The following is a 24,323-nucleotide window of genomic DNA, read 5'->3' on the forward strand; positions in this document are numbered from 1 at the left end:
CTCATACTAACAGCTAATACTTTAATTCTGCCCGTGATTACCAGGCAGCGTCGAAAACACTCTACAAGAGATTTAACGTTCATCACCATTTTGTGTATAAAGAAACAGAGGCACAAAGAAGTGGCAGGTGGACTTGAGAATCAGAACTTGGAGCTGCTGTTCAGCATGGGTTCAGGCCTTGGGCAGCACCTATACCATCTTGTGTGAGGTTTTTTTTTTTTTAATTAATTAATTTAATTTTTGGCTGCACTGGGTCTTTGTTGCTGTGCGTGGGTTTTTTCTCTAGCTGCTGAGAGTGGGGGCTACTCTTTTTGTTGTGGAGCACAGGCTCTAGGCGTGCGGGCTTCAGTAGTTGTAGCTCACAGGCTCTGGAGCACAGGCTCAGTAGTTGTGGCGCACGGGCTTAGTTGCTCCGCTGCATGTGGGATCTTCCCGGACCAGGGCTCGAACCCATGTCCCCTGCATTGGCAGGCGGATTCTTAACCACCGCACCACCAGGGAAGTCCTTGTGTGAGTTTCTTGATTGTTGGTGGATGAACGTGCATCTGCAAAGGACTTTAAGCCACCCTCCTCCCTCTCGTGTGCTGTCAGTTGTAATTATAACTACTGAACACACCCAACGGTGAATCTCCTCCAGTGACAGCTGTGAGCAGCAGGCAAATGGCACAAGCCAGCGACCAACGTCCTCTGCTGAGTCTCTAGTGGCTGGTAAGTACTGGGTCTGAGAGTGTTCTGCTTTCTGTCTTTAATTCCTCCTCTTCATTGAGTGCCCATAAGAATATGGAACAAATTATAAATGGCAAAGAGAAAAAGGAAATGATTTTATGTGATGGCTGACTGTCCCACAGCGCTCTGACTGATCCTTCATATCAGTCTATCTGAGTAAAGGGCTCTTGCTGTGCCCTGAGCGCCATGTCTACAACACTGTGTCTACATCACTGCCAAAGGATCAACGCAAGGAAAGCCCAGTCTCAGGTGTGGGGATGGCTGACCAAGCAGAGACGCCCGACTACATGCTGGAGGTATCACGGCCATATGCTTTACCATCCAAACTGGAACACTACCAAGAATTAGGCTGGGAAAACATGTGCAAAGTGGGATGCATTGTCACTCTGGTCAGAGAAACCTTTCTAAGTGGCCACTGGTGAATGTTTCACACCTGGGGAGCACTTCTCTGTCCTAGAAAGAAAAGCAACTGGCCCTCCCCTTTTCATTCTGGTCCATGATCTCAGCTATGACACCATGGAACATTCAACCATACCATGTATTTTATACTGTGCTATATGTAACTGGAGAAAAATCAAGGAAGAATAGGCCTGGTTCCTGGGAGTATGTCTTGGTTACTGGTTCTAAAGAGATAGTCTATAGTCCTTAGAGTTAAAATTGGCTCTTGTAATTTGACATACTACAGCAAGTTTACTATGGGTTTAATGCTTTGTTTGTGATGTAAGTTTCTGGTTGATTTTCACCTATGTGTTTCAAGGAATCTCCATACTACCTAAGCATGTCCATGTCTGAGCATGGACAGTGGGCATGTTGTGCACTGCACAACTCTAAGGGCACCATTCACACCATACTCCATGTGAATGGAGCCCTCTAGGATTATGCAGTGAGCAACCTGAACAACAGGACACTGGCCCTGCTGGGAAACTCTAGTCCCATCTCCCATCAGCCAGAACTGGTGTACTTCAGCAGCCTAATCCTTTTTTTTTTTTTTTACATCTTTATTGGAGTATAATTTCTTTACAATGGCGTGTTAGTTTCTGCTTTATAACAAAGTGAATCAGTTATACATATACATATGTTCCCATATCTTTTCCCTCTTGCGTCTCCCTCCCTCCCACCCTCCCTATCCCATCCCTCTAGGTGGTCACACACCACCTAGCTGATCTCCCTGTGCTATGTGGCTGCTTCCCACTAGCTATCTATTTTACGTTTGGTAGTGTATATATGTCCATGCCACTCTCTCACTTTGTCACAGCTTACCCTTCCCCCTCCCCATATCCTCAAGTCCATGCTCTAGTAGGTCTGTGTCTTTATTCCCGTCTTACCCCTAGGTTCTTCATGACCTTTTCTTTTTTTTTTTTTCTTAGATTCCATATATATGTGTTAGCATACGGTATTTGTTTTTCTCTTTCTGACTTACTTCACTCTGTATGACAGACTCTGGGTCCATCCACCTCACTACAAATAATTCAGTTTCATTTCTTTTTATGTCTGAGTAATATTCCATTGTATATATGTGCCACATCTTCTTTATCCATTCATCTGTCGATCGACACTTAGGTTGCTTCCATGTCCTGGCTATTGTAAATAGTGCTGCAATGAACATTCTGGTACATGACTCTTTGAATTATGGTTTTCTCAGGGTATATGCCCAGTAGTGGGATTGCTGGGCCGTATGGTAGTTCTATTTGTAGTTTTTTAAGGAACCTCCATACTGTTCTCCATAGTGGCTGTACCAATTCACATTCCCACCAACAGTGCAGGAGGGTTCCCTTTTGTCCACACCCTCTCCAGCATTTATTTTTTCTAGATTTTTTGATGATGAGCAGCCTAATCCTTACACAGCTGGACACCCTCAGGGTGATCCGGCTGTCTGCTGTCTGTTTGCCTAGTCACTGCTAAAAAGTACTAAGCCTCCACCCACCTAAATACCCTTGTCCTGTGAGGCACAGGACAACTATTTTGTCTGTGCTCTGCTGTTAAACTTGCCTGGAATCTGCTGATAGTTCAGTCTCTCCTCTTGCCTGACAAGACCCATGGCTGTCAGCACAATACCAAGCCCCTTTTTTTCTGACAAGGGGGGAGAAACTAAAACGTAACCCCGACCCCCCCCCCCCCCCTTTTTTTTTTTTTTGACGGTACGCGGCCCTCTCACTGTTGTGGCCTCTCCCGTTTCGGAGCACAGGCTCCTGACGCGCAGGCTGAGCGGCCATGGCTCACGGGCCCAACCGCTCCGCGGCATGTGGGATCTCCCCGGACCGGGGCACCAACCCGTGTCCCCCGCATCGGCAGGCGGACTCTCAACCACTGCGCCACCAGGGAAGCCCCTCCCCCATTTTTAAACAAGGACTCCTGCCCCATCCTTCCCACTGAGTCTCAGGAGCCAAGAGCTGGCGTTAAATCTTGATTGTGTTTTCAACACATAGTCTGTAAGTCTGTGTCTCAGGATGAAATCAACGAATTGAGAGAGAAAAGATGCTGCTGCTGATCCATTTCTGGAACGAGAAAGTGAGTCTTTCGCTATATGAATGCAGAAGTCCCAAGTAAAGGCTCAGCCACACGTAAGGACAGTAGGAGTTCAGAGGACAGCGGAAGGCTGATAACAATGGGTCAGAGGCAGGTGCAGGGGGCAGAGAGAGACAAAGGCACTCAGCTGGGCTGAGTTGATGACTAAGACTTGCCAAAATGTGGGGAGGAAAGGGCCTATGCTAGGTGTGTCCAAAACAGCATGAGTAAAGCTGGGTGAATGTGGCCAGGGGAGGGGGGGCGTGGGCTCCTTAATTAAAAATGCGCATTTATGTCAGGAATCAGGGGGACCTGAAGTATGGTGAGGAAGGGAGATGGAGGAGGAGATGTTCCATTTTAGCAAACTTTGAATTTCAGAGAGAAGGGTTTGATCTTGATTCTGGAAGGAAAGAATACAAAAGCAATTCTCTGTTTTATTAAGTCGGGAGGGGGCTGGTCTTGGTGATGATGAATGCTTCTACACTTGCAATGAAGGATTTCATCACCCAGCCCTGGCTTCAGAAAATCATCTGAGAATTCTCACTTCTTCCAACGTTCAGAGAGAAGAATTTTCTCCTGAGACGTGAAAAGACCTGAAACCAAACTACCCTCAGTCAAGCCTCAGACAACTAACCCCATTCAGCTGGAACGTCCATGACTAGCTTTTTATGAACTGCTTCTGACGTTCTTTGCATCAATGTCAATACGCCCATGCTTAGTTAACTGTCCGTGGCATTCTGCAGAGCACAAACGCTAAGTGCCTGGCCCAAAGACACAGCGCTATCAAGGAGCAGAACTGGTTTATTGATTTCAAATCCTGTTACATTGGACACTCAGCTTTGGGGCAGAAGAGAAGGACTTAGGGAAGAGAAGCACCGTCTTTCTGTTGCTCCATTCCTCAAGGTTCCTTTGGACAAACCATCTAGAATAGATGGGCGGTGGTGTGTGTCTGCTACACTCACCTCCCAGGAGACTCTAGGTGCGTATTTACCAACCCTCCAGGATTCTCTGGGTCAGGAGAAAGTGGGGCACACAGATGTCAGGCATTAGCCCCTAATAAGGCCGGTCTGTTTATATTTTTTAAAGGGAATCCAAATTCTGATTTTTAAGTCTTGGTGAGTCACTTGTTCGCCCACTGAATATCACACACAGGAAGATGGCCACTGGTTTTCCATCGGGCTTGGAAAGACCCCAGAGCAAAGGCAGTGATGGGGGATTTGCCCAGGGACTCCTCAGGGCCAGGCCAGGGCCGCGGTGGATTGCTTATGTGTTGGCTTTTAAAGGCCAGGGATTTCAGGATCTTTTAGGAAAAACACTCCTCAGCTTGATGTATTTCTTTTCTTTTTTAACTATAGAGAAATACCTTTGATATTGACATCCATGTAGTATGTTGCTCAGAATCATCTTAATGGTCATCTAGTAAAATTACTCATTTTATAGATGAGAAAGTTGGGGCCAGAAGAGGAAAAAGGACTTCAAGTCACACATGAATGACATACCTGGGACAGAGCCCAGGTCTGGGTCCCCTCACACTCTGAACGCCAATTCTATCATCTCATGTTTTTGTTGTTTTCAAAACAGATCCAAGAACTTAGAATTCAGTGGTTTGGTTGATAATGTAGTATTGTGTTGTACATTTTACAACAAGCTGAATTGCTCAAACAAATGGGACAAAGAGAAATAAACATTCAGAAATCTATGCTAGATGGAGTCCTCTAGTTTCATCTCATTTTTCTCTTGACTTACTTCTCTACTTCTTTTGGCTGCATTTTCTCCTACAAACGTCCTCAAATACTTTTCTTTTGTAACGGGAGAGAAAGGAGAAAGGAAAAGCAGAAAGAAAAGTCTTTAAAACATTCCTAATAGAAGCCCTACAAGGTAGGTATTATTCTCATTTTACAGAAGAGGAAACCGAGGCTTGTTGAATTGAAATAAGTTGCCAAAGATTACCAAGCTGACCAAGGACAGACTTGGGACTAGACTTCGATTCGGACACCAAAGCCTACATTTTTTTCTTGGTTTGCAGAGTTGAGACAAGGCTTCCGGCCTGGACCCCTCCTGCCTGCTCTGGGTCCTTCTGTGCTGCGGTTGCCAGCCCCAACTGCTCATGAGAATCACTGGGAGCCGTTTAATAAATGCTCCAGGCCTCACCCACACCAATCAGATCAGGATCCCTGGGGTGGAGCCCTAGGATAATTATATTTTTAAGAAGATGTTCCAGATTCTAACGTGCAGCAAGTAAGAAATGAGAACCAGAGAGCATGGTGCTTCCTGGGAGAATTAATGAACTTTTTGAGAAGATCAACGCATCCTACAGGTGGGAGTGCACCTTGTGTCCAAAACAGGCTCGTTCAGTAAAGAAGAGAAAAGAGAAGAAAGAAGGGAAAAGGGAAGGGAAGGGTAGGGAAGGGATGGGAAAGGAAGGGAAAAGAAAAGTTGAGATTCCCTGAGTGGTTCTTTTCCCATTAAGTTCTGCTTATTCTTTAGTGCTGAGCCAGTTTTACAGCCTGCATTGACTAAATTCCCGACTCTACAAGAGCTAACCAAGAGCTCTGCTGAGCAGGGGTCAGCTTACTGGAGCTCAGAAGAGGTGCTGAAGCTGAGGGCTGGAGTGCCTTACAGTAGGGGCAGCCATTGGGCCCCTGTGCTTGTCTACTGCGTCACTTGTCTACTGCGTCACTTGTCTACTGCGTCACTTGTCTACTGCGTCACTTTCCTGCTGTATTTGGAAACTCACATCTGATTGTATAACTTTGCTCAAGTAGAGCAGACGGAGCCCAGTTAGATCTGATCCCCATCAGTGAAAAACTGCTTATGCCAAAGACAGCTCTAGCGGGAACAGATGTTACTTTTGTTTGCTTAAATGATGGAGATCTTTACTGGAGAGTTCTAAGTTTGCTGCTGATGTATTCAATTCATTCCTTATAAAAGGAATGGCTTGTTGGGTACCTTGTATAACAGAAGAAATCTGAAGTCACCCTGACCTGGGTTTGAATCCTAGCACTGTGTTTCTGCTCTTACTTCCTGTTGCTTTGAGCAACTTTGCATTTCTCATCCTAACTTCAAAATGAGGAGCTGGGATTTGTTAAGGGAATGCAATGAAGTAAGGCAGTGCTTCCAAAATTTTTGGGGTAGATGAACATGGCATTAAATAACACAGAACCACACAGTCAGAAAATTATTACTGTTTTGATTTTCTTTCATGCCATCTGATTATATCAAAGAGATGGGGGTAAATTTTTGATATGTCTCTAACCTGGCTATTCCTACCTTTAACAATGAAAGAGTTGGTCTCAGGTAACTGTATGTATTACTAGGCAACTGTATGCAGCTGAAAATTAATAATGCTGATTTACATTTATTTCAACAGTTACTTCTATGGCATGTGCTGCCTGCTTAAGGTAGGGCAATAAAGTTACCTTTTAGGTCAAAGAAGTGGTTAAAAGAGTAAATGAGGGTCCACAGGTGGTACACACACAGGACAAAAATAATTAAGGTGATACCAAAAGTCTAAGTTTATGTAAAACTGAGTTAAAGTATGAGACAGAATCTCACATCAAGCCTCTGAGTAGAGTGAGGATTTAGTCTCCCAGAGAAAAAAGAAATGACTGAATCGGTCCTTGCACTCTGATTTGAAATAAGTTCTTTAAGAGACAGAATATGTAGACTCAGATGAGGCTACATATTCTGATGGATGGACGATTCACACTGACTGTAGGATTTACGTCACCTCCAGGTTGTCCTCAGGTTGACCTAAGAACCCTGGCCTTAAAAGGGTAGGTCTGCTGCTCGTATTTTCTATACTCAGTGACTTGGAAATAGAAAAAAAGAAAGTTGGAAAATATAATTATCATCTTAAATTTTTTTAGCCTTTAGTTAAAAGTTTTTAAAAAGGAAAGAAAATACTAGATCACAGTGATTTTTGATGACAAGCCATGGGAGGAAAGATCCCTATTTCATCGGTTCTTTGAAATGTCAAACTTCCTGCTGATTATTGTTCTTAGCAAGATAAGGAAGCGAACGTTAGAGAATATTACTATTCTGTGACCACATGACCTCAGGAGCACAATAAGAGACTAAGGATTAGGAGGGAAAAGAAAATCACATTTAAATACATACGGCCTTTGCCTCTTGTTATTTTTCCTAAGAAGGGATATGAAGCACCAGAACTAGTCAACAGTTGACTACAAAAGTTTTTGTTTATTTTTCCAGGAATGCAACTTTCAACCATGAAACATGATGCCACAAAGTTCTTAAAACATGACATGGTTCATTTAACCTAAGAAATAGAGAGTAGCTGAATCTAAATACTCTAAGGTGTTGTAGGAAATGAATTTATTTCTCTTGAGTTGTAAATGAGCTCACCAGCCTTAGGATAATCTATCATTACAAAGTCATGTGAGTCTTTCTGCTAAAAAGCTCAAGTATCAAATTCTGATATTGGCTTTCTGCTTATGGGCTGTTCAGAATTTTTAAATGCTTCCATCAGATTTAAGTCCAAACCCAGTGCAAAGCCTTATTATTCCAAAGGAGTTCAAGAGACTTCATTTCTGGTTCCGGCTCTGCCACTATCTCGCTATGGGTAAGTCTCATCTTGGACCCAGCCATATAATGAGTAGATTATGGTAGATTAGGGGTAACCCACAAACGCCAACAGGTGCGAGGCAGGTAATATAAACAAAGGGAGCTGGCCAAGAGTAAGGTAATAGGAAGTGGGGGTGAAGGCAGTGAGTAAGAGAGTATGATTCCCCCAAAGGGGGGCAGCCACCATCAGCTCTAGGCACCTGTCAGCCAGGAAAACAGGCCCATTGTTGACAAAGCCTCTGAAATGTCAAGAGAAGCTGGAAATCCGTCTTTTAAATGGCAGTGAGTTAAAAATGATTTTAAAACATGATGCAGGCAAAACCAACATAACCACAGGCCAGATGCAGCTGGTGGATAACCATTTTGTGACTTCCGCATTAGATGATCTCTTTGAGTTCCTATAGCCCTAACTTCTAAATGGCAAATTTTGGCTTTTGTGTGATGCCCATAGAGTGGAGGATTTGCCACTGTTTGAGAAAAGCAGGAGAGGAGCTGGGTTGTTGGAGACACAGTGTGTTCTACTGGTGGTTGCAGAAGGGTGACAGAGCCTAGATCAAGAGGCACTGGCACAGTGCCATAGAACACTGTTCCTCTTAGCTCTTATGACGGGGCAAAATAATAACGATAACAACAGTAACAACAACAACAAAACCTCCTGTGCTTATTCCGGGATGGACACGCCACTCCTATACGAATGGGGAAGGAAAACCTGTCAGGCAGAACAACAGGACTCCAACGAACAGATAAGAGAACAGATGTGGGTGATTAGCCCGCGGCTTCCCCTTTGGGAAGGAAGTGCTGCAGAGACACCTCCCGTCCTCCAGAGGGCAGTGTTATTACAGAGCGTTTGCTTGGGTAAATAAAGGTACAAGATAAGAACTGGTACCATTTTGTCTTTTTGGGGCACAGATGGCTCTGTTATCCAAATCTTTCTGTATCCAGTCTCAGCTGCATCCCCATACCACTTTCATAACAAGAGCTTCGGTGTGGAAAAAGTAAAGAGAGCTGAGCTTGAAACCTGTTCCCCAAGCCCCATCCCAATTTTTAGCTCTGCTATATTGAGCAAGGTACTTACTGTCTCCCTAACTCAGTTTCTTCATGTATGAAGGAGAATATTAGCAATGTCTACCTCATAGGGTTGATGTAATATGAAAGGAAATCCTACCTATCCAGGGGAAGTGCCTAGTTTTAAGTATGGAACTATGTTCCCTTCCAAAGTTACTTTCTCATCTAAATTCCTCTTGTTATAATTAGGGTTTATCTGCTAATCTTTTGTCCTCCATGATGGGAAACTACCCCTGGAATAGAATCATTAGATTGAACTATAGGGAACTGTCAATATTTAACATTACTGATTTACTAAATGGCGATTTCATATGGTTCAACATAATACAAAAGCAGTCACAAACCCAATGCAGGAGAAAGCAGCTTCCCTTTGACACTGGTTCTGAAACACATCTGAACAGCTTATTATGATTACATTTGGGAAAGGTAAGACCTTTAGTAGAGGAACAAACACTTTTTCATCACAAGTAAACTAACATTTGTTATCTACTTCCAGCTTACAGAGTGCTTTGTGTAAATATAATTTCCCTCAACTCACAACAACACTGGGGATGGATGTCAGCACACAGCTTTTCACACACTGTTCGGAGTGTCACTGCGGGTATGCCCTAGAGTTGTGGGGTGTATAATGGTCTACCATGGTTCCAGTCTGCATGTCCACACACTAAAGAGTATTTCAATTAACAAAAAGAATAATGTCAAGAAAGCCCTGCCACTCACTGTGTAGGATGGATCAGATAAGATGTAGTTCCACAAACACTAGGATGAAGTGCATAGATGCCCAGGGACAACCCAGGTTTCAAGTGTCCAGCACTTTTGACAAGGACAAGAGGTCCTTGCACTCCCTCAGCTTTCTATTGGTTGAAACTATTGTTAATTTCAGCGTGGCAGTCTGAGGCACCATTCAAGTTTCAGTCTTGAGTTATCTTCCATGCATAAAGACACCAGAAAAAAAAAATCTACTACAGAACCCAAACAGATGAGAACTCCCCAACTGATTTATTTCATATCCTCAAAGAAAACAACTGTGATAATTCTGCAGGTGTCATCATACCTGCCCTTTGTCCATTCTCTCTTGCAATAACTTTTTTTTTTTTTTTTTTTTTTTTGTGGTACGCAGGCCTCTCACTGTTGTGGCCTCTCCCGTTGCGGAGCACAGGCTCAGCGGCCATGGCTCACGGGCCCAGCCGCTCCGCAGCCTGTGGGATCTTCCCGGACCGGGGCACGAACCCGTGTCCCCTGCATCGGCAGGTGGACTCTCAACCACTGCGCCACCTGGGAAGCCTCGCAATAACTTTTTTACGTTTCATTGAGTACCTACTATGTGCCAGGCTCTGTTTGAGGACAAGGGTCAGCAAACTACAAGCCCGAGGGCCAAATCTGGCCCCCACTGTTTCAGTAACTAAAGTTTATGGAACCTAGCCACACTCATGCATTTACATGTTGTGTATGCCTGCTTTCTGGCAGAGCTGAGTAGCTGTGACAGAAATCATGTGACCCACAAAGCCAAAAATATTTACTCTCCGGCCATTGAGAGGAAAAGTTTGCTGACTCTATTTTAGAGAAAGAGGATACAGCATTAGAAAAGAGAAACAAAGTCCCCATGTGTCTTGAGAGGCTCCTGTTTAGAAGATCGCACTGGACGAACTCTTATTACTTAAACTAAGGGGCAGACCGAGTTTGACCCGTGGGATCAAAATCAATGCCACTGCTGAGGGCTTATAAGGAACAAGAAAAGGGATGACAGGTGTGGAGACAGATGTGCACGAGGGGGTTAGAGAAAGGATTAGTTAATGTGGAAACCAGCTGGAACAGGCAGGCCACAGGGATTCCCACCGAGGGGCACTGGCTGGGTTAGGTGGCATACGTATCAGAATCACCTGGAGATATCAGTAAACGTGCAGGCTACTGGGCCCCACTCAGGAATCTGAATTTGAGTTCCAGAGGTGTGGTTGAGCTTCCACATTCTTAGCGGGTGCCCCCAGGTGATGCTGAAGCAGGCTCAGGTTTGAAAAGCGCTGGATTAGCGTTGAGTTTTAGTGAGCAGTCGGAGGTGCTCCCCACGAGGTCTGGCCTGAAGTCCACTCATGGCAGGTGAGAAGGGAAAAGAACCGGGGCACAGACACACAGAGGTAGATGCAGTGAAAAGGCAGTTTATTGTCTATTAATACTGTACAGAGGAACAGAGAGAAGCCACAAGTACAGCATCGGCTGTCGCTGGCAGTGTTATTTCTGAAGTCGGTTTTTGTTTTGTTTTTCATCTGAAGGAGACAGAACAGTCAAAGTACACTTCAGGTTACAAAGTACAGCAGCTATAGCCCAGCAAATCTAATTCAGAGTAAGCACAACAGGCTCCCAACCCACCCGCAATCAACCACCAAATGGATATATTTACAGTGATGTCACTCACCCCGAGTGAGCTGCTAAAGCCAAACATTCCAATCAACAACCTACATTCACTGAAAGCTGCATCAGACACAACATTTTCTGGAACCCCTGTATGATGTTGACTCTTTTAAGTCAGGAGTTTGAGAGGAGGAAAGAATGTTCCAGAACCCCACGAAGGACAGGACTCTTTTCACTTGCCAGAATGGGATATGACAGAATTGGAGTTGGAGCCACACACAGACCAGTTGAGATCAGGCATTGCCCGGTGGTCTCTTTGTACATAAAGACTTGTTGCAAAACCAAGTGACTGGATGTCTGCCTGACCACCTCATCTTGAAACCGAGAGGTTCCCATAGTAACAAGGGGCTAGGACACAATGGCCTCTCCCTACCACCCTCAGGCAATTGCATAGTTCTTTCATTTCTGGAGTTGTTGCCATGACACTACGGTTGACAGTTGGGCCTGAATTGGGCCTGTTGGAGGGATTCTGATGATGAAAAAACTAAAATGATTGGCCTGGGAACCAGAGAGGTTATTTTTCTTGAAATGGAGAGTGTGTTTAAGACCTTGCCTTGTTGGAAAAAGGCTCTTGGTCTTTTAGGGTAGTAGAAAAAGATCCCATCCTAGGAAAAGATGCTGCTTGGAAGGAGAATCTAACAGGAAGAGGGAGCAGATTCTTAGGCTTGACCTCTGACCTCTGGTGTCAGCCAGACAGATGAACAGGTGTGGGTGAAGATCTTCACGAACCTGAGTGTGACTGTGATGGGAACTCAAGAATTTGGCAGAAAATTGAGGAAAAAAATCCAAGAACTCTTAAAAACTCAGTATCTCCTTTATGGATGGATAAGGATAATTCTTTCCAGTCTCTACTTAACTCTGAAAATAGGATGCAGCCTCACTGATATGTACAAGGTCAAGAACTCCTGGTAGCCTTTATATTGTTGGTTTATACATTTATGCATATTGTGTACATTATGTAGATGGTCAGATGCTTCTGACTCACCATTTTGCATGTGTTACTCAAATGTACCATAGTGAGTGGTCCCTTAACTTCAAATGTAGCAATTACTCCTTGAATATGTGAAAGAGTTGAACTTAGATAACTGCTGGGCTTAGCTTTCATTTAAAACAGCTCCTTTAAAACAGCTATCTCCTTCCAAAAGATCGTTCTGTATTATTAAAGGTGTGGCTCAGAGAGCTATCAAGCCATATAACAGGTTGTCTAATGACAGGTATAGAAAGCTGGATCGTACAACCTAGGACTATTGGGAAACACTGGATTTCATGCAGTGCTGGTGCCAGGGCAGGTCATGGGACCTTTGTTCATGCCCCCCAAGGTCTGGGCTAGTGCTATAGAACTCGCCAGAAAGTTACCTTAATGGAATGGAGAAATAATCAATCAAGGGTGCTCTCAAACTCAAGCTTCATAATGCATCTAAATTTCATTACAAAAATATTTTTCCTTAAAAAAATACATAACTGTAAACTATTCCATTTCTATAATCACTCCCTACTCCCATGTATATCACGCCACTCGTCTTACACTAGAATGAATGGGCACACCCCTCAGGTAAGGCTCCATCACACCATTTGAGTCCATCTCTCTCGCTTTTTCAAGCTATGCCAATTGTGCTTAAAAATATGCTCCCAGACCCAGGTAGGGGGGTCCACAAGTTCACCTCCCTTACAGTGGGAAGGACTGCAGGAGGTCACACATTGCATGAAGCCCACCCCAGGAATGTCAGAGTGGGATAGTGCAGGCTCAGAAGGGCATACAAGGAAGTATTTGGTTGGTAAACATGCAGAGGCAATGCCCAAGCTCTGCCTACTTTATTCCACCTGGGCCAGACCTGCAAGGTTCTGCCTCAGGCTCCTGGGATGAAATTCACAGCTCTGAAGAGGGCTGGGTAGGGGTGGGGAAGAGAATGTTGTGTTCATACAGCTTTGGAATACAAACTGTGATTCTGAAAGGATAGAAAAGAACATAAACAGCGATGCTAAGGCAAACTTTCAAATGGCACATCAGAACTCTTTTTTTTTTTTTTGTCATTCGTTTTGTTAACATCACAAGGCAGATACATTCTGTAAACATATATACCATACAGTACGTTAACCATAGGGGGGGAAAGAAAAAGCCACCCTGTCATTCTTTTCTGTCCGTATTTTCTGTTCTTTTACTCCAGAAGGACTGCCTGAAGTCTAGAGGGAATTTTGTGGTTCATAAGATGTACTTTTCTTTTAATAAAAATGCAATGACTTGCAAAAAAATAGCCCCAGGTGACTAGTAAGAGGCAATATGGGGAGAAGGTGAACCTGTAGAAACTTAGAAAATAGTCACAAAATATTAAAAAGTCATTAATTTCAGGAAACATTTTGTTTCCCTGCTTAGTAAAAGAGAGCACTGAAAAATTTTTACAAAAGTTAAGGCTGTCCAGATCTTTGATGCAGAAAGTTTGTGGTTCCCCAAAGATATATATTATATTTTCACATTGAAAGCAAGTTTTTCTGTGCTACAGTGCCGACCTTTTTATTTTAGACTGGAGAGGAGAGGGGACACAGAGGCCTATTTAAGTCATATAAAAATTAAGGGGTAGGGGATGAGGTTGGTCTAAGGATCCCCAGGGAGACTGCTCTTTGAAACGTCCAGGATGTAATCTTTATTCTAGCCTTTTCTACATTCAAATAGTAAGTATTTTGGTTTTAAAATGGAGATTTTTATCATGTGGTTTGCTGAAGCTATGAAAATAGAGACACATAACAGCATCGCGCTCCTCATACGAGATGGATTTTTCTTTTTCCCTAGAAAATGCGGGGAAGTTTTCCTGATTAGACCAGAAGAGGTCTACACAATGAAGGCGAACTGGCAGCAGGAATCCCAGATGCCATCTTGTGCATTACTTGGAGATGTTTTGCGATATATACCATCACTCCGTGTACCTGCTGGGTTGTACTATCCAATAGGACAAAAGATACCTTCTGGCTCTATCCTAATCGGTGGAGCGACATATACCTTGATTATCAACTGAGGAGCTTCTAAAAGACTGCATATTTACACAGTTTCTGAAACTTTTAACTATGCTGAGAACTCATGGTTTCAATAATGAAGGTACATGTCGCGAAAGTACAACATAAAACTGCTCTCGCCTTGGAATGGTTTTTGTTGTAAACAAAATAACATTGCAGGAGATGAGAATATTCCCACAAGGAATGGGCCCTTTGGTGGGTTAAACTCCACAAGTGGGTCTGGTGACAAACAGAGATGGCTGAGCTTCTAGATTTTAAGTAAGAACAAAAGAAATCCTCCATGCATATTCTGTCTATGTTCATCTGTGTTTTACATTGACAGGGTTAGTTTCTTAAAAAGGAAGAACTTGTTTAGTGGTTCAGTTTTTGCCTCTATCGCCATATTCCCGCCACCTCTTTTGCTACCCACTGGTTCACTGGCATTAAATAAATGGTGTTTGTCAAGGACGTTCTGTGGTCCCTTGAAATGATATTCTGCAGGAAGTGAAAAGAAATAAGCTGTTTTCAGACTTGGCCTCAACATTTTGCTCCAGAGACGATATCGTAACTCTAGGAAATTATATAGAGATGGTTTCCCCCTTTTATAAAAACTCGCCCCTAACCAAAATAAAAAGCCTCCTTGCATGTAGGAAAAACATTTATCCCCAGAAAGTAAAATGGACTAGGTGGGAATCTGAAGCAGATAACGTGTCATTAACATTTCAGAAAGAGTCAAAGCAAATGAACTCTAGCATTTGAGTTTTCTGAAAGCCTTTGAATAATTTTAGGAAACCATGTTTGGGGTTTACCCAGAAAAGAATTCCCTAGCCCCTCGTCCTCTCTACTGCCAATATTGAGTGATGTCGCTGGACACTGTCAAATCACCTTTAGAGGCAAATGATTTTGCTTACATAAGGAACATAATATAATTGTGGATAAACGAGGCACAAGGTAAAAAAAGAAAACCCCTTAATTTTGTCCTACTGCACATCGAAGAGAAAAAAAAAAGTCAAGGGTATACAAGTCATCAAGATTTTTCAGGATATCTAAGGTTTATCATTTTAACTCTTAAAGGAGCTTTAACTCCATGCCATTGAGAACCTGTTTTAAGCAAATGCAGTGACCCTCTTTTCCCTCTTTCTCCTCTTTCCATTTAAAGGGTTCTGAGTATGTGATTTGAAAAGAAAGTCCAACTAACCATGAGCTCAAAAATGATCATGGTTTTGCAGCTTTATTACTGATTCTCTAATTAGTCTGGTGACGTAAGTCAATACCCTGTATTTCTGAAGGGCGTGATACCATACATAATAAAGTGTTTACAGAGACAATGCCAGTACCAGCAGGGAAGGCAGAATCTTCACAATCACAACTCTGTTTATATTTTCACTATGAAGGGTAGTTCCTTTTCTCTGTAGATGGGATTATAGGTCTCATCCCGTAAAAGCACTGGCTGAAGCTGAACCTCCCACTGCAATAGGAAAATGAGGCAAGCTATACAAACACATACGCCATATTCAAACACACCTTCGTTTACTGTGGCCACACATCATTTTAATAAACGTAACACATCTTACTTGAAAAACCATTTAAATGATAAGCTTTACCAGTAAAAGTAGAGAGAGAACTCTCACAAAATTTGCTAATCCCTATACTAATTATTGATAAATGAGAGCGCATATTATCATTGGTCTTTTAAATCTCACGTGTGGTTTTGTAGTGAGAGGTAAAGACCATTTTATTCATGAGAAACTAACTCACTGATGGAAGTGTAAGTCAGGGAATGATCTGTCCTGAAAGACTCTGCTTCTGTTTATCAAAAGTACGCCCAAGGCTAAATTCTATCATTCCACTCACTAACTGTGCTTTTAAAAACAAACTGAATAGTCTTTTCATCCCCAAATGAGTAAAAATAGGATAAGCTATGGGAAACTTTTAGATTGTTTCTTTCTAAATAAATTATTAAAATCAGAGATTGTCCAAAACATTGAAGCTGCTTTCTTTTTTGCTGTAAATAGGTTTCTCTGGAATGTCTTCTTCTTCTTTTTTTTTTAACCTTTAAATGATGCTAAAATGACCATTTGCTGAGGAGCATGAAGCTGAAAGTTTATAGGCAGCAAAACCAGATATTATTTCTAGATAATAGAACAGTTTTATTCAAAAAAAGCTTCTTTGCTGAACCTGAGATTTAGAGATAATTCCCTCAGCTGTTCAAAACCAAGCCATGGATGGAATCATCTTAGAAAGTAGAACTTAGCTTGTTATTTTTTTCCTTCTTTAACTTTTTTTGGTTTATATATTGGTGATAAAACGACTTACTTTGTGCTCGTTAAAAATGTAATTATTTGGGAAAGATTAACTTTGAAAATTAAAAAATATTGTTTTTCCCCCTTTTAATTGGAATAAATATAAGTTCAAGCTAAAAAATTAAAAATAATAATAGATTTAGCACTAAGATAGCTATTTAGGACAAATTGAGTTGGTTCTGTAATAAAATTCTCTTAAAGGTTGCCTTACTTTTCCCTCATCTACTTTCCACAGAAGTTAAACTTGATGTAGTACATCCTACCATATGTTTTTTGAAACTAGGTTCTATGGAACGTAGATAATTTTGTGAATTATCTGCAATAATGCTATGAACATTTGGGCAAAAAACTTAAAAGATATCTCTGTTTTAAAATCAATTCAGGGCTTCCCTGGTGGCGCAGTGGTTGAGAGTCCGCCTGCTGATGTAACGGACACGGGTTCGTGCCCCCGTAGGGAAGATCCCACATGCCGCGGAGCGGCTGGGCCCGTGAGCCATGGCCGCTGAGCCTGTGCGTCCGGAGCCTGTGCTCCGCAACGGGAGAGGCCACAACAGTGAGAGGCCCGTGTACCGCAAAAAATAAAAAAAATCAATTCAAATGTTACAGCTTTATTTCATTACTCTATTATTATTTTACTATATTGCTTCCCTTTGGTTTTATTATACCTGTGGCTCTTTGCTTTGGGGCAATGCTAAGAATTGTTCATTGTGTTCTAGATAAAAACCATCCTTTGATGTTCTGGAATCTTCAGAAGTTGAAGAAACAATGCTTGAAGAAGCTCAGCTATGTGCCACTCACTTAATCAGTATTTGTGGAACGAATTAAAATACTTAAGGTGAGAAGATAGGTCTTTCTTCATCTTTTAAACATTTTTTACATTTTAAAGTTTAATTCTGTGGGGTGGGTAAACCTACATGGTGATGATACGCGAAATATTCTCTTTCTCATGGGGACACAAAGAAAAGAGTCCAGATGGAAGGCTCTGGAATCAATGGGGCAGGTGAGATGAAGAGTTAATTCAGGAACAGCACCATCCACAATGGAGCGGAAGCATCACAGCAACCACTGTAGGTCAGAAGGACTGTTTTAGAAATATGGTCACTATAGAGAAACTCCTCAAAATGACCCCTTCGTTGAAAACAGATGAACATGATCAGAAAAATCCGTGAAAAAGAAAACAATATAAAAATTTACACTCTTTTTTTTTAGAGAATAGAAGCAAGGCTCATGGGTTCGCCTAACTTTGGAGATCACAGCTGATGCTCAAAACAATGCTTGTTTCATGTCCTTAGAAAGTTAAAAATGGTGCTTCTTATATAAAGGGTCCATCAGTTAAGTCATAGAAAGAGAGACAGCTGCTGATGGGCAGGTTATGGAATCAGTCCCTACAATTCAGTTATGACAAGCACTGGGTTCTTTTCTTTTACATCAGTTTCGTTTGTTTTAACAGAAAGCCAGAGATGCACAATACTGTAACCTGGAAGCTTATATAAGGCAGCAGAAAGCATCACCCTAGACTGGACAGACTAAGTAAGGTCTACTTTTGGCTACACTAGCAACTGGCTAGAGCCCATAGCATTTTGCCACATGAGATATAAAAGCAAGGATCCACAGTGAGGGAGGCAAGTGAGAAATCAGTGACGTGGTGATGTGTGACTACATGATAGGAACACACGACAAAATGAAACCCCCGATGCCCATGGATTCAATTCCAGTCAAGTGAATTAAGGCTACTAGATCACTGGCTGCTAGGAAGAGTCCATTCCAATCGAGCAGTAAGGAACCGATTCCCTCTTGAAGACACAAGGAAAGGTTTAGAGGAAAAGCAAGTTCTTGGAAAGAGTGAAGCACACACATGCACGTTGTCTCTGAGCTGAGGAAACTGGAGAAAAAAAAACGAAAGGGAAAAAAATAAGAGGGATCAAAGCAATCCAACTGCAAGGCAAGGCAGGTGTTTGCTTCCAGTTCACAGTATCGCAGTTAGTGGTACAGGGAGGTCTACGTAAGTGGTGGAGAGCACAAAGGCTGCCCAGAAGAAAAGGGAAGAAAGAAGTGGTCACATGACAACACAGCATTGACAGCGCTTTTTCTTTTGGGTACCTGGGGCTGGCTCCGTGGCCAGGCTTTCTTCCTTCCCTTCGGGGGATGAGGGCTCTGTGGTGTCTGAGACGGGTCTCCCGGACACCAGCTCAGCTGCGTTCCCATCAATAGTGGACACATCTGTCACCGTCTTCTCCCTCAATGACTTCTCATCGTCTTCATCAATGAGGACCAACTCAGCCTTGATGGTTTCATCATAGCCTAGCACCTTCTTCGTCTCTTCTTCATCCTCGATATTTTGGTAGCCCATGAAAATCATGGTGACGGGCTGATCCAAGTTTGCCTCCGGCCCTTCAGTGCTGGGGGCTGGAGCCTGCTGCCCTGGGTTCCCAGAAGTATGATCTTTCCTAGACTTATGGACCATTTCTAACTTGGCTTCTTTGCAGAGCATATGTTCCTTAGGGTGGCTGAGGCTCCCATCTGCAACCACAGTCCTTTCTGACACGTACCCTCCTCTTAAGCTTGATTGTCCAGCCTTCTGAATAAGCTCTTCTACATCCTTTGAGCTTAATTTGTGCACTCCGTTTTCTACTATGGTGCCTCCTGAGTGCACCTCATACACTACTTTGGTACCATCATCAAAGACTTTGACTCCTCTCTGATGGACCCCCTCTGGGCCAATGGTGGATGTAGAGAGAATCTTGGTCTCTCCTGTTTGTTTGTCTTTGTCCACATTAATTTCCATGGCGTACACAGCTTGAATGAAAACAAGAGAAAGGAAGTGCATGTTACAACAAAAAAAGCCAGTGAATGGTTAATTGCCAAACAGACAAAAAAAAAGGTGCTGTGCCCTTTCTAGTCTAACTGCCAAGCATCTTGAGTGTTAGAGTGAGTGCACTGTGGACAGAGGTGGTTATATATGTGTTTTAACACAGCAGCTAAAGGCACTGGGAAGACACATGTACAGAGTTACCATATCTCAATGGCACTCACACTTCCCAGGAAGATGAGCTAAAATAAGGCCACGAGCGACTGCTGAGATCCAGTGCGACACATGACAGGGAGGCTGTAACATGCAAGTTTACCTTGATCGTGAGCATACCTTAGGCTTACAGACAATTTTAAAGCCCTTGGTTAAGATGTAACCTAGTTCCAAAATCTTAAATCTCTTTTAAAAATTCTTTTACAGAGTGTTCTACTGCTCTTTAGACACTTCCCTTTTCTGTAATGAAGATTACACAAAGGGTTTTGCAGGTGGTACACGGCCATCCTCTACTGTACTCTAAAAGGGGATATTTATAAAAATTGAAAGCTATGAAAGGAGTCAGATTATATGCTCTGTAAGCTTCAGTCACTTTGTTAGGTTTCTAAGATAAGAACTAGAAAAAGAACAGACTAGAGGTGGCGTCAACCCACGACACTGCAATTTGAGGACTATACTCACAGAAAGTCTCTTTCTTCCCCCATGCACGCACTGCCAAGTCCTCGAGATTCTGCCCCATACCTCCTTCCCACCTGCCGCCTTCTTTCTGTTCTACTGCCACCACTCAATCTGAGACACTACTTCCTCTTCCCTAGATATCACGAGAGCTTCCTACATGGAAGCTTCCTACATCGGACCTTCCCAGGTCCAATCTTGGCCTCTCCAACTCATCTCAAATCCTGCTGCTGGTCTGAGCTTCCTAAGAACCAGCTCTTTCCTGTCCTGTAGACTTACATGACACTCCATAATTTCAAATCTATTACCTCAGAGACTCCCTGTGAGGCACATGGCCTGGATGGGAGGGAACTGGGCCTCAGACCCACTGAGCCAACTGTCCCCAGACACCCTTTCCCTGAATGACCCACAGATACATCAAACTCTGCAGCTGCAAAACTGAATCCATCTTCTCTCAAAACTCCCCCGTAGTCTTGGTATGAAGTAACACCAGCTCCACTACCTAGTCTTTCAAGCGAGAAGCCTCAGAATCATACCTGATTTTTCCTTTTCTTCCTAATTACCCAGAGTCAAACAACTGCTGAGACTAATTCTATTTCAGATCCATCCCCATGCATCTCATCACCACTATCTCTATCACTACTGCCTTAGACCAGGCCCTCTTCGGCACAATTACCTGTGTTCGATTTTTAACTGCTACTTCTGTCTTTTCATCGCCAGTGGGCCAAAGACAGCTGAGGCCCCGTTTTGCATGGCCAGAGGAGCAAAGAATGGTCTTGACATTAAAAAAAAAAAAAAAAAAAAGTTAAAAAAAAAGGGAGGAGGGAAAGAACTTAAGAAAGAGAAAAGGAAAGAAAGAATTTAAGAGAAAAGGAAAAAAAAAGATATGCAACAGAGACCATACGTGGTCCACAAAGTCTAAAATATTTATGATCTGGCCCTTTACAGAAAAAGTCAGCTGATCCCTGCTAGCCTAGGCTCCACCCTGCCCACAGAGCTACCTTACTTACAAACCTTCTGTTGGCTCCTGTGTCTGCAGAGGGTAAACACCAAACTCCTTAGCTTGGCATGTGATTACCTTTGGCATTTATCTGCAATCTTCCTTTCTTGTCTTGTCTTGCGGCCCCTCTCATTCCACATACACTCCGGCCATAACAAAGTTCTCACTATTCCCAAGACATCCCCCCATTACTCATCCCTGTGCCTGCTGTCCCTCTGCCTAGACTGCCTTTTGTCCCTCCTCCACTGGCAGACCCTAGAGTCCCATGTCACACCTCTGCTGATCATGGCCGTTGAGTCCCTACCTCTTTCTGAAGAACTACAAGTTCCCCAACTGTGTTAAAAAGATCCAAACTATCTTTCCAATCACATATTTCATTGCTTCCTTTCCCTCTAGAGCGACCAAAAAACACCATCTCATACCTAACATTTCCTGATTTTAAGATTCCCTTCTCTTGAAAAGTCCTTCTTTTGAGTTTCTTTATATTCAAATATGACTCATCCATCGATGCCCAGGTCAACAGCGCCCTCTTCCATGAGCTTTCTTTGATCGTCCCATCTCTAAGTCATCCCTCTCTTCTCAAGATTCGCTGAACACTTCTTCTAAACCTCTCTGAAGGCACTTAACACTTTCCATGCAGTAATATAATTATCTGTGGGAATGTTTTATTAGCTCCATAGATTCTTAGGATCCTTGAAGGCTAGTTTTTTGCCTGACATCTTTCTATGATTCCCCCTCCCTCCCAACACCTACCTTAGAACCTTTTGTAGAAAAGGTACCTGCTATACATACCTGTGTAACAGTTGCTACTAACTGAGAAGTCTAACTTGTTGTTTTAATCTAGTCACAAGTACTTTATATAATTTGACACCAATGAAAAGGTACACACAGTGATTAATGTTTGTACTGGTTAAAAAAAATAGCCAACAGTATTATTCCATCTGCTTGTGTAATAAGATACAATCTGATCACGGTTAACACTTAACTAAAAAGATTTGAAGGAAAATCCAAGGCTCGATTTTTCATTGTGTCTGTTTTGAAAGTTTCACTTGCTCAGCACAAAGATGTTGAGTTTCCTTAAGTGACACAATGGGAGGCCAACCAATATTTGTCATAAAGGTACATGAGATCACACAATGACGGTGATATCAAGAGAAATATCTGTTTCTGTTATTTCCTGATTTTCCACAAAATGTGTTAGCAAAGAAATAGAATAGGTATTTAAAATTTTGCATGGGCTCCAAAAGCCTGTTCTTTAAATATTACATTTATATTAAAAAGCACAATTTGGGGTTAAAATCTTATGTCCTATCACTATTAACACACTCACGGGACATATTTATAAATAAGAAAGGTAATGATGATTGTCAGTTATAGATACAACACCGCAAACATCCAGTAATATATGAACCAAATGATATATTGAGCTGCAATCAATACAGAGTATGGAATAAAATATTTCTATTTTTATGTCCATATCTGATAGGATACAAATTATGAACATGGGAATCTTTAGGGATGTCCCTCTCTCACTCTGCCCACCAATGAGAATGCTGTCATTTTTGGTCCAATTTTCCCTTTTCTGCCATTATAATCCCCAACCTCATCTGGTCCTTGCCTGTTCCTAGAATCAGAGACTGGATTGAAAGGAGGGATGACGAGAAGGTCTTTGCTAGAACGGTTAAGTAGATCCATACAATAAAGAGTTGAGAAAGGAGGAGTTGGATGGAAGAGACAGTGAAAGCTGTGTGGGAGAAAGACAGGGAAGGAACATTCTGTGGCCGTGGATGACGCTTTGGAGAATTATATGTGGATGGAAGTAAAGGGAACATAAGTGCTTCTGGGTGGAGATGTGAATTGGATCCCTTTTAATATCCTTCAGGAAATATAGGTAAAGAGCAGAGTTTCTTTTTAGTGGGTTTTCTTTTTTTTGTCTGTGATTTTAAGCTGTATTTTGTTAAGTGTGACATGGCTCTGGAACTGAACCACAAGTGACATGGATTCATTAGGGTTACAGATTAATAGTTATATTTATATGTTATACACTGTTCTTTCAGTATTTCTAGAATCTGAGAGCAGAACACTTGAAGACATTTTTATAATAAAAGAAACCTAGATATGTTATGCCATAAAAGACAACATCCATATGTATTTTTTTCCCCCAGATAAGATGTTGGGCTTCAAAGGAACCACATATTTTTAGCAGGTTTCTTCAGGTTTGGTCTCACATACCTTGTCTGCCTTCACTCTCTTCTCTAGTAAGGGGGAGCCAGGCAAACACTTCGAGAAGCTCTGGTTCACACAAAGGCAATATTTTTGTTTGTTTGTTTGTTTCCAGATTTATTGAGATATTGTTGACATATAACATATGTAAGTTTAAGATGTACAATGTGATGATTCGACATACATATATACTGCAAAATGATTACCAAAATAAGGTTAGTTAACCCATTCACCCCCTCACATAACTGCCATTTTTAGGGCTGATAACTTTAAACTTCTACTCTCTTAAGACAATACTTAGACTTTATGGATACATATATGAGAATGTTATTAGACATTCAGAAAACCACACAGGAAGTGTGAACATTTATCTTAAATGTGTTGTTTATGAATAAGTATTTCTATTTTGCTCCAGTTCTCAGCCAATAATATCCCAAATGTGAACGAGGGTGGATATGAACCAGTAGGAAAATAAGACTTACATTTTAAATTCAACATTTTGTTTACGAGGCATGCACACAATTTTTAAAACGCTTCTGCTTTTTACTCCTGCCAAGTAGCGTATACCAAAGACCTCTCCTCTCCCTTACATCATGCCCTCATCTCTAACCACAAAGAACACTCTGGAATCTGCCCTTTTCTTTCCTCAAGGCTCCCCATGCCACAGGTACACAGTGATGAGGATCGTTAAGGGCTTGTTATCTAAGCTCATCTTACTGAAAAAAAATGAGGAGGGTGGTACTGCTCAGGGGAGGAAACTTTCTGGGGAGCCCTTGAAAGAGATTTTGAAAGAGCCCCATGAACAAAAAGAAAAGTATTTGAGGAAGGACCAGGAGACAGAGAAAAAAGAAAGAAGACAGTCCAATGGACATCGCAATGATGGGATGACTGAAATTTGGAAGTACGTCTTTATAAAATGATATATTTAATTATCGCACCTGACACAAGTAAGGAGAGGGGGGCACCAACTGGCATGATTCCATTTCAGGATCGAGACAAGTGCACACAAGACAGGACTCTGCACTCTGTAAGGACAGTCACTTCCTTT

The 24,323-nt window shown here is 42.3% G+C and overlaps 1 protein-coding gene across 16 annotated transcripts in view; it reads right to left on the reverse strand.

Moving 5' to 3' along the window:
- Positions 1-24,323, reverse strand: part of PALM2AKAP2 (PALM2 and AKAP2 fusion) — a 607,743-nt gene that overhangs the window by 184,047 nt on the left and 399,373 nt on the right. For 13 of the 16 annotated variants that reach the window (XM_027105241.1, XM_027105248.1, XM_027105249.1 and 10 more), the window contains one exon: positions 18,675-19,370. The exons of 2 other annotated variants lie outside the window; for them this stretch is intronic. In XM_027105241.1, coding sequence (XP_026961042.1) covers positions 18,675-19,370 — 696 coding nt within the window. Of the gene's footprint in view, positions 1-18,674; positions 19,371-20,728; positions 20,830-24,323 lie in introns of those variants that run through there. One more of the 16 variants, XM_027105254.1, reaches the window with a different exon arrangement.

This window comes from Aethalodelphis obliquidens, unplaced genomic scaffold (genome assembly GCF_003676395.1).
Source record: "Aethalodelphis obliquidens isolate GAN/ISIS:26980383/991018 unplaced genomic scaffold, ASM367639v1 scaffold7, whole genome shotgun sequence".
In the NCBI taxonomy this organism is placed as follows: Eukaryota; Metazoa; Chordata; class Mammalia; order Artiodactyla; family Delphinidae; genus Aethalodelphis; species Aethalodelphis obliquidens.